The sequence below is a fragment of the Fringilla coelebs genome, assembly GCF_963513975.1.
Source record: "Fringilla coelebs genome assembly, chromosome: 18".
NCBI classification, from domain to species: domain Eukaryota; kingdom Metazoa; phylum Chordata; class Aves; order Passeriformes; family Fringillidae; genus Fringilla; species Fringilla coelebs.
The window spans coordinates 5977542-5987504 of NC_140044.1; the positions used below are offsets into that span (position 1 = coordinate 5977542).

The window sequence follows — 9963 nt, forward strand, 5'->3', positions numbered from 1 at the left end:
GGGTGCCTAAAAATCTGCTAGGAGCGTCCCAGCAGAGACCCAAATCCCCCAGTGCGCTCACTGCAGAAGTGAATGGTCTTTTCACAAAGCCAGATGGATTGGGGGGGAAAAAAATGGGATCATTTCAGGTTTGGCCAAATTTGTGCAGATACTGCCCTTCTTGCTGCTCGACAGATGCTTTTCTTACCCATTTTAGCAGCAGCACATGGAAAAGCATCTCAATGCTGATGAGGTCTCAGAATCCTCTTGTCAGTAAATGACTGGATGTGCTTTGCAGGGGGTGAGGGGACTAGAAGGCACAGCTGGGCCTCCAGGACCTCCTGGACCACGGGTGAGTACTCCCTGTGAGTGATGCACTCTGAAATCTGTTCCTCAGCTGAGTTTTTTGCTTTCACCTGGAAGTGTCAGGGCAAACCCCCTTCCCAGGCTCCCACAGGGAACACCTGACACATGGTGCAGGTGCCCCCTTTCCCTGCCACCCTCAGTGTAAGAAGAAAATCCTTGGCTTCCTCTGGCAAGACCTGAGGAAGCTTCATCCCAGCCAGGAGATTCTTATTGTGCTGTTCTCACTTTCCTGTAGCTACTGTTTTCCAGCTGTTGGTTGAGTTGGAGGGGATTTGGTTTGTTAGACTGAAATCAGCAGGAGCTGGAGGATGCAGGCAGTGTGAAAGGTTTCCCCCCACATCACTGCCAGTATTTTCTGCCAGGGCTGGATGTAGAGGGGTGTGCTTGCACTCAGTCATGCCCAGGGTAGCAGAACTTTAAGATCTGTTGATTCACAGCTCCTAATTGGAAGGCACCACAGGAACACTTCATTTTACTTGGGGAATTGGACCAAATTTGGGGTTAGTTGATGGCTGGTGGACCTGATAAGTTACTGATTCTCACAGCTGAATCTCACAGCTGAGTCTCACTGTGGAATTATAAGGAATTTGGCAGTGGTTGTGCTAAGTTATTTATAGGAGCCAAGGTTGAATTAGGCTCATAACTTTGACTTGTTCATCTTGGGAATATGTGGAGCTGGCAGCATTGAGCCTCAGCTTTTTAAATATGAGGAAAGCACTGTCACCTCCAGAGCAGGCTCTGCAAGCTGTTCTGGTGCTGCCTTGAAAACTTTTCTCATTTTCACTGTTCAGAAAAGTTGCTAATATCTACTGAATTCCAATGTAACGGCTGGAAAATTCTAAAACAAAATATTTCTGCTAGTTGCTTTTGGCTGATTTTTTTCCTTCCCTTTATGGCTCCAAAAGGCACAGAAAGCTCACAAAGAGGAGATGACCACAGAAGGCACTTCCCACTTTCTAAGCTGCTGTTGATGTTGTTAAGTATTAGTGGCCAGCACAGGTTTTAAAGGAAAAAGAAAACAACCACGTGGTATTGGGAGGCTGAAGAAGAGGGTTGTGCTCTAGGCTATGTCTAAATCTGAATATATAATGAAGGATCAAAAGCCTGTAGGGTATAAACTACACTGCAGTTTGCTGGCTTGGCCATAATTAAGACGGTGATGGGAAATGATGTGAGCATGACTCACACACGGTGTGCTTTGAACAGTGGGCTCGTGGCTGGACAGGAAACTTAAGGCCACTGTTCCCTTGCTTGAGTCCCCTAAACTCCCACCATGGGTGTCCCTGGAGCCCTTGAACAGAAAAAGAAAGTTAGGGAATAACTGCATTGTTAATCTGTAATGTCTGCAGGGTTTCCAAGGAGCCACAGGCACCCGAGGCAGCAGCGGTGAGAAGGGACCTCCAGGTGATGTTGGGCCAACAGTAAGTTTCTGCCTTTGGGTCTCAAAGAAGGTAAATTAATGGAATAATTGAGTGGGAATGAGCTGTTCCCACAGCAGCTCTGCCTCAGAGTCTGAAGAATGGTTTAAATTCACACTCATCCTTCTTAAGGAGATGTCTGGGCATTCAAAGCCCAGGCTACTGATCTGTTGATAAAGCATTCAACAAATCCCACCTCCCTTCACCCTCTGCAGATTCACCTGCTGCACAGAATCTAAACAGATTTCTGGTGTAAGATTATAGAATAAAGCCTGAAAGTCACTCCTGAGCTGGTGCAGCCAGCCTTGGGCTTTAGGTGAAACCACAGATGTAAATGTCACAGGTATTTCTTCTTCTCAGATGTTAAAAACCACCTGTCCTGTTGGAAAATCTGTTCTAATAGTGCAGCTGAGAAATTTCTGCATCCCTGTGGATGGTGCTTATCCCACTGTTCCAGTTACTGATTTATTACTCTTTTTATTTAAAAACAAAGTGTTGGAGTATGACTTCATACTTTTAAGTATGGACTTAAAGCTCTTACATTCTGCCATGAGGTCAAGGAAACAACAAGAGTGTGAGAAACAATCATTGTGGTCCCACTAATGTAACCCACACTCCCAGTGAATTTATTTGTTTGTTTTCTGTTCTTCCTTTCCTTAGACTTCTTTATTTATTTTTTTTTTCCTGTAGGGGCTGCCAGGTCCCAAAGGAGAAAGAGGAGAGAAAGTGAGTTTTTCTGGTGCTGGGTGACATTGTCAGTGCATCATACTCTCAAAAGAGTGGGTGTGCTAACCTGAATTGCAACTTTTACTTACAATTATGAGTCAAACCTCTCCAGTGTTGGTTGTACCTATTGCTTGTTGCCTTTCCTTTCACCTGCACAGGCTGGGCTGCTGGGGTATAAATAATCCCACAGCAGTCAGGAGCTCCTTAGTATCACTTGTAGTAATGAAGCAGAAATGTCAAATGCAAATCCATTCTTTGCTGAGAAGGGAAAAACCAAACCCACTTGGCTCCACTTTGTTCTGGTTTAATGTGTTGCAAAAGGGGATTCATTTGTCATAATCATTGTCTGTGCCCCAGCACAGACCTTGGCAGCCAGGACCTCCACACTACCTTGGAAGGTTATTTTGTTGACAAAAGAAGTTTTTCAAGTTTTTCTCATCCTGACTTATGGTTAAATCAAACTGCCATGACTTTCTAGAAGTCATTGCCAAGACTGACTCATGCAAATTTTTCTTCAGACAGGGATGAGGTGCTTTTGTCTCAAGTTAATGCTTCAGAATTATAATTTTTAAGAGCGTTCTCCTTCCAATCCCACCAGTTTTTCCTTTTCTAGACTTTTTTTTACATTGGAACTTTCTATTTCCCCCTCCTTTGGGTGTTGAACAGAGCAGTTTTTTAAGCCTGGATTATCTGCACTGTGATCCAGCCAGAGATGTATGTTTTATAAACAGTTCTGGAAGTAGGTGCATTAGGTATGAATTTTCACAGTCAGTGTTTATTCTTAAGCAGGTTTTTGCATTTTAATCGCTTTTCCCTACTTTACTAAAAGCTTTCTGAAGGGCCCATCATATATGCTTTATTCAAAATGCAGTAAGAATCAATATTCATGGAAGATGGAGTCAAAGATAGGAAGTTGTAATATCTGATCATACTAAATGTTTTACATATCACACAACACTGAGCTATAGACTTAGCATCTTTTCTGATAAAATTTGAGGGTGAAATTTGCTCTCCCTTTTTTGGTAATTATTTAGATTCGGTCTGGGCCTTTTGATGTGCAGGAGAAAAGCAATTATTGATGTTTCCAATTTCAATTTTCTGGTTTCAGAGCTTCATGATAAATAAATAGAGCTGCATTTCACAGTAATTAATATCTCTGGAACTCAAGCTGAGAAAATGAATGGACTGAAAGCTATCGTGCATTATGAGATTGATCCTTTCAAAAAGATTTTAATACTTCATTTTTTTCTTAATTTTTCTTTTAAAAATGCTTCATTTTAGGGGGAACCACAGTCTTTGGCCACCATTTACCAGCTCGTTAGCCAGGCCTGTGAGCGGATGATTCAGAGTGAGTAAAACCAACCCAGCTCCCAAGTCTGCTCATGTGGGGGTGGGACAAGGGGGAAGAGCTTTAAGCTGAAGGATTGCATTAATATTAGATATAAAATTGTTGCCTCTGAGGGTGCTGGCACAGGGTGCTCAGAGAAGCTGTGGCTGCCCCATCCCTGGAAGTGTCCAAGGCCAGGTTGGATGGGGCTTGGATATAGTGGAAGGTATCCCTGCCCATGGCAGGGCATGGAACAGGATGGGATTCAAGGTGCCTTCCAACAAACCAGTCTGTGATTCTATGATCCTATGACTCCCCAGAAGTGGAAAACCAGAGGAGAGACAGCCTGAAGCTGTAGTGGTCCCAGCAGCTCCACCACCAGCAAATGTCCCATCTCAGGCTCCAAGCGCTACTTTGGCTTTATCAGGTGGCATTAGCACAGAAAAGACCTGCAAAACATTTATTTGCAAAACCCTCTGGTGTTTTGCAAAGCCTCCTTTATTTCTTAAATGGAAGAGCTTGAAGCTAATTTGAGAGAAATTATTCTTTCAGCAATATGTGCTGATTCCTCCTGAGACGAGGCAGTTTTGTAAAGCTCCTGTGCTGTGATGTGCAGAGAGAAGCATTGCCTTGTCCAAGGTCAGGCAGCAAAGTCATCACTCAGCTGCCCATCTTCATCTTCTGCCTTTCTCAGTTTGGACTGACAGTTTTTTAGCACTAGCTGATCATTCTAAGTACCTTTCTAGACAAAATCCTTTGATTTTTATCTCCCTTCTGAATTTCCCAGCCAAGGAAATGTTTATTTTCTCTCTTGCTTCCTCAGCTCATGTGTTGAAATTTGATTCATTCATACATGAACATGCAAGGAAGCCAGTTCCCATTTGGGAGGAAAGGTTAAAACCAGGAGAACCAGGACCACCAGGTCCTCCAGGCCCACCTGGGAACAGTGGAGAAAGAGGAGAAAATGGGAGCCCTGGACAGCCAGGCAAAGATGGGTATCCAGGAGAGAGAGGTATGGACAGAAGTGTTCATATGCACTTTTCACTGCATCTTTGATACTTTAACTAAACATCTCAGTGCCTCAAGCAGTACTGTATAGATAATCCATGATATTGTCTCATTTCATTGCTGTTTTCCTTTTGAACTTCTCCTTTCTAGGAAGAGACACGCAAATTATAAATCTCAACAAGTAGGGAGAAGCCAGATGCAGCCCACTCTATTTTTAAGCTTTGAGTGTAAGGAAAGGCCAGTTTAGCACCATTTGTAGGTTTGAGGGGATGGAGAGTTTAATTTTAGGGGGTGGGAGGCTTTTTCTACGGAAAAGCAGTCATTTGGGTGAAGACATGGTGGTAGAACAGATCAGCTCTGGGCAGAAATGAGGAGCATTGGAAAACACTGATGGAAGGCATGAGACAGCTGAAGCAATCTTTAAAGGGGAGTAAGTTTCTGGATCAGTAGTTTCACCATGAAAGACTCAGACATAACTAAAGAAATAGATTCGTATGATCTCAGAAGTGGCCTCAGTTATTGCACATGAAGGAGTGAAAGGTGGGAAGATATTTGCTTGGATTCCCAGACAATGTTTGTGGTTCAAGTAATTGTCTGTCAAAATAAAAAGAAAAACATTGGTTTCAGCAGTGTCCTAACACCTTGGAGTAACTGGAAATGTTCTGTTTAACTCCTTCCTCCTGCAGTAGTCAGTCTTGGCTGGTATCTGCAGAGCTCATCAAAATGTCACTTCAGAGAGAAGGGAGTAACAACAGATTTTTCCAGCCTGTCAAGCAGGAGAGGGCAGAAGATGGATCTTAGTGAAAAACCACCTGAAGGACATGGTTGATCAAAATATTTTCATCGTAAAACAATGAAAAATCATATTTTGTCAAAATGTACCTGTTTTCTCTGAAAGGTACTAGTTTCACAAGTAATTTAACAGGAAAATATCAAGCTTGGCTAACCAGCACCTGGTCAAAAAAGACAGCTCAGCTTTGTGATTTTTTTGATCCACATGAAGAGCACAGAGGTGGACCTGACCCTCAGGCTGGTGCAGTAACACTCTTGCTATGAATTTCTCTGTGAAAAATGTTGATTCCCACCCCTATTGGGCTGCAAATCTGTGCTGCTTGGATCAAAGGAATCGGCGCCCTGCGGGTCAGAGCAAGAGGGGGTGCCCAGACTGAATGAAAGCAAATGGATGTTTCTCAGTGTTGCCTAGGGTTGTGACTTTTCTTTGACTCATGGAGAGACTGCAGCAGCCTCAATTCAGGGTGAAATTCAACATATAGTGAAGCAACACTTATCTCTTATCTGTGAATAGGTGCCCCAGGGCCCAAAGGAGAGAAAGGGATGTCTGGAGCCAGTGAGGAAGGGAGCCAAGGACCCAGAGGCAGAACAGGTAGAGTGACCCCAACTTCTGTCTATTGATCCAGCCAGGCCATGTGATGGCCACCAGCTCTCAGATTCAAAGCATCATCCAGCTGAAGGACCTCTGTGGTGGGGTTGGACTCACCTTCCCACCACAGCCCTGTTGGCAGCATCCTCAGTGGTTTCCTCTCTGCTAAAATTCAAGAGATTACTCCAGGCAGCTTCTTCCCTCTGGTACCCATTCCCAGGGGATGATGTGTTTTGAGGACATGAGACACATCCAGGGAGTTTTAGTTTTGCTGCCTTTTTGCATGCAAGATCAGATGCTTGGGGGACAGAAGCTCTGAAAATTCAGCTCGTGGAACATAAGGGTTGTGAGTAATCTGTGAGGATTTGTTGTACTCCTCCACCCTGATCCCTGCTACTTGGGACCTGTGGGAAGTTTGCCACTGGCATAACAAACCAGGCACTGTCAAAAGAGTGTGGTCAAACACATTCCTCTGCATTTAATTGTCTACAGTTGAGATATAAAGACACAAACCCCAGTGACTCTGGGATGGATCCTGGGATTAAGGTGATTCTCTGCATTAACATGTAGGATTTGGGGTTCCCATAACCACGCTCCATTTTTAGCCAAGCTGTGCACCCTTAAGGTCAAGAATACTGGGATTCAGGTTCTGGGATTCAGAACAAGTTTTTCAACAGGCAGGTCCTGTTTATCCACCAAAATGAGGAAACTATGCTCAGAAAATTACCTGCCATGTAGGATGGAGGAAAATACAGCAGAGGTATTACACTGCTAAAGCAGATGTGCTGCAGCTTTCTGTGCTTCTCCTCCTGCAGGCCCACCAGGAGAAGTTGTGCAGGGGAAACCAGGTGCCAAGGGTTTCCCTGGGAATGCTGGTCCTCCAGGTTTCCCTGGTGTCAGAGGGCAGCCTGGGCAGCCTGGGCAGCCAGGGGGCTGCGATGTCTCTGGATGTTATGAGGCTGACAGAAGAGGTAAGTCCTGACTAGGTCAGTACAAAAGCGATGATTTTATGGCTGGTCTCTGGTTACTTCTCTTGAGCCAGGCAGAGACCTCTGTTGGTCTTTCAGGCACCATCAGTCCTGCAAAGCCTCCTCTGCAGAGCAGTCCCGTGCAATCCATGTGAATAAAAGCCAGCTCCACAGGCTGCTCCTCAGCTATCCTTCATGGATTAACACATAATGCAGCACTAGTCAAGCAGGTGGGGAGGGATCATGGGGGATCAGTTCTTCGTGCCCCAGCAATGTTTCCATGGGGGATGGAGAGAGGCACAATTCTCACATTTGCATTTCGTGGGGCTCAGTGGGACAAAGGCCTGGGTGATGAAGAAATTCACTGGCACGGAACAAAAGGTTTACAAGGGAAAGGGATTAATTCTTTGCCATTCCTTCTCAGACCCTGACACTGATTTATTCATTTGCTCAGTGGCCTCATCCTTTCCACACACAGATTTTGTCCCCTGATGGCTGGGGCGGAGGCAGCTGAAGACATTGCTTTTCCCTGGAAATCTCTGGAAGAAAACTCCACAACTCCAAAAGAAGCAGCAACCCAAATAGCAGATGTGTTATGTTTTTTTAATGCCCCATCATTTCTGTATGGACAAGTCAATCAAACTCCACAGGCACAGCCTGTGTCTGGCTGAGCTGTCTGTCTGCACAACTGCAGTGCTCAAACTCACATCCCACAGCAAGAAAAAGGCACAGCTGGATACTCAGGCTGACAGACTTGTAAGAAAAAGAAATACTGTATTGAAATGCTCAGAAATAACAGATAATTTCTGCCCATTTGTCTGCTTGTGGTTTCTTATTGTCAGTTGTTGTTCTGTGTCCCCAACACAGAGAAAAGCAGCACCTCATAACCAAAGAAGCAAATCCACTGGAGCACAGCTGCATTTTCTGTTGGCTGCCAAGGTAACAAAGTCTAGCACCATCTTGGCTTTTTCTGTTTTTGGCAGAATGCTGATTGTTTCCTTGCTGGGGTGTTTTGTACACAAACATTGCAGCCAGAGATCACCTCACTGGGATGTGACAAACCACTGTTCAGCTCCCCTGGGGCTTGGTAACTCAGGCAAAGCCTTACACGAGTCACAACCCTGCGCTGAGAGGAGCTGGATTAACCTGCTGCCTTTTCCATGTCTCCCTCCTGCAGGCTGAGTAGCTACTTTGCATTTTATCAGGTGGAATATTGAACAGCTCTGAGTCTGGCTTTTACCCATATAACATGGAGGTAATTGTTGTGTTACACCCCGTTCCTTGCCTTCAGCTGAGATGTGTATTTTATCAGTATCATGCAGATACTGATAAAAATGTTCCTCCTTCTTTGCAATCACTGCTTCAGGCTGTGCTGGATCACTGCCTGTAACCTGCCCCTGCTTCAGAAACAAACCTTCCTGAACTCTGATTAAACCCTAAGCCTAAACGGAGTGGCACAAAAAGTATCAGTACAGATTTTTCAGAGCTGTTAAAAGGCAAAAAATGGAGCATAATGCACATTCCTCCACATTTGTTCTGGATGTGTAATTTCTGCAGTTACATACAGGCTGGCAGCCTGGTGTTCATACAGCCAAGCTTTGAAATCTTAGCAGCAAATACACTTAGAGAGTAGATTGTCACATCAATACCAAGGAGAAAGAGGTTTACCTTAAGAGAACTGACTTTTTTAGACAAGGAGTCCAAATATTATTTCTTTTTGTCATTAAGGAAAAAATCCTATGGAGTTAAGAAATTCTGCTAAAGCAATATTGGAACATGTCAGACTTGTGTGGGAGCTAACCTACAACAAAAGTCAGATGAAATACGGTTAGTGCATTCTGTAAGTATTTAAAGTCATCCTTGGCTTTATGTGTGTTCATCCTCTAGAAACTCCCAAGAATTAATATTTTCAGTATGACATACATTAACTTTGGAAAATATAGGAAAATGCATAGAAATACTACTCTGACTTTGTTCACTGTGGAGCTCTCCAGAGTTGCCTTGACATATAAAATGGAAACCTTTCAGCTCAGATGAAGTGTTGTTAGACAAAGCTCCAGTCAGAAAAAAAAAGGAGAGGTCAGAGGCGCTGAAGGTTGCAGCACACCAGGAACACTGTGCTTGGAAGAGACACCTGCACAGGAACACCCTGCTCAGGTGGTGGGAGTTGCAGTGTTTCTGTTTATACAGGTCAAAGAGCTTTGGAACTGTGCTTTCCAGATTCCTTGGGAAAAGAAAAAACAAAACCCAAACCAAAGAACATAGCCAAACCTACAGTAAGTTGGTTCAGAATGGTTCTGAATTTTGCACTGAGTATAAACTCCAAAGCTGTGATAACTGGCCAGCGAAAGCACTGGGCAGAAAATTATTGCCATGAAATGCTCACAAAGTGGGGAAGGTGAGTAGTACAATGAGGAACATCTGCATTTGCAGGTTATTCTGCATCCTTTCTGACTTAAACCAGTGCAGCCAAATTCCCAGTCCTGAATTTGCTGTTCTGCCTGTTAAAATTAGTAACCACAGGTGATTTGAGACAGAGCTCCTTTACTTTTCTTTATCAGCTGTTTTTGGAAATTGCTCACATCCCCTCTCTGCCTGTCTTGGGATTTGATCTATTTTGGTGGAATTTCTAGTGAAATTTACTTTTGTCTGGTGATTTCAGATCCAAAAGCAACAGTCAGACTTTAACAAAATTGGGTCCCAGCAGGGCTATTGATTAGGAGACAGACAACCTGCACAAACAACTTGTCCATTTATCTTCCTAAACTTTGTCCCATGAGTGGTTTTATT

General features: G+C 44.0%; 1 protein-coding gene across 4 annotated transcripts in view; it reads left to right on the forward strand.

The window, feature by feature from the left end:
- COL20A1 (collagen type XX alpha 1 chain) overlaps nucleotides 1-7912 on the forward strand; it is a 51526-nt gene extending 43614 nt beyond the window's left edge. For all 4 annotated transcript variants that reach the window (XM_084217902.1, XM_084217904.1, XM_084217905.1 and 1 more), the window contains 8 exons: nucleotides 278-331; nucleotides 1695-1766; nucleotides 2454-2489; nucleotides 3771-3837; nucleotides 4640-4828; nucleotides 6131-6208; nucleotides 7021-7176; nucleotides 7652-7912. In XM_084217902.1, coding sequence (XP_084074028.1) covers nucleotides 278-331; nucleotides 1695-1766; nucleotides 2454-2489; nucleotides 3771-3837; nucleotides 4640-4828; nucleotides 6131-6208; nucleotides 7021-7176; nucleotides 7652-7665 — 666 coding nt within the window. In that variant the 3' untranslated portion in view covers nucleotides 7666-7912. The remainder of the gene's footprint in view (nucleotides 1-277; nucleotides 332-1694; nucleotides 1767-2453; nucleotides 2490-3770; nucleotides 3838-4639; nucleotides 4829-6130; nucleotides 6209-7020; nucleotides 7177-7651) is intronic.
- The last annotated feature ends 2051 nt before the right edge of the window (nucleotides 7913-9963 follow it).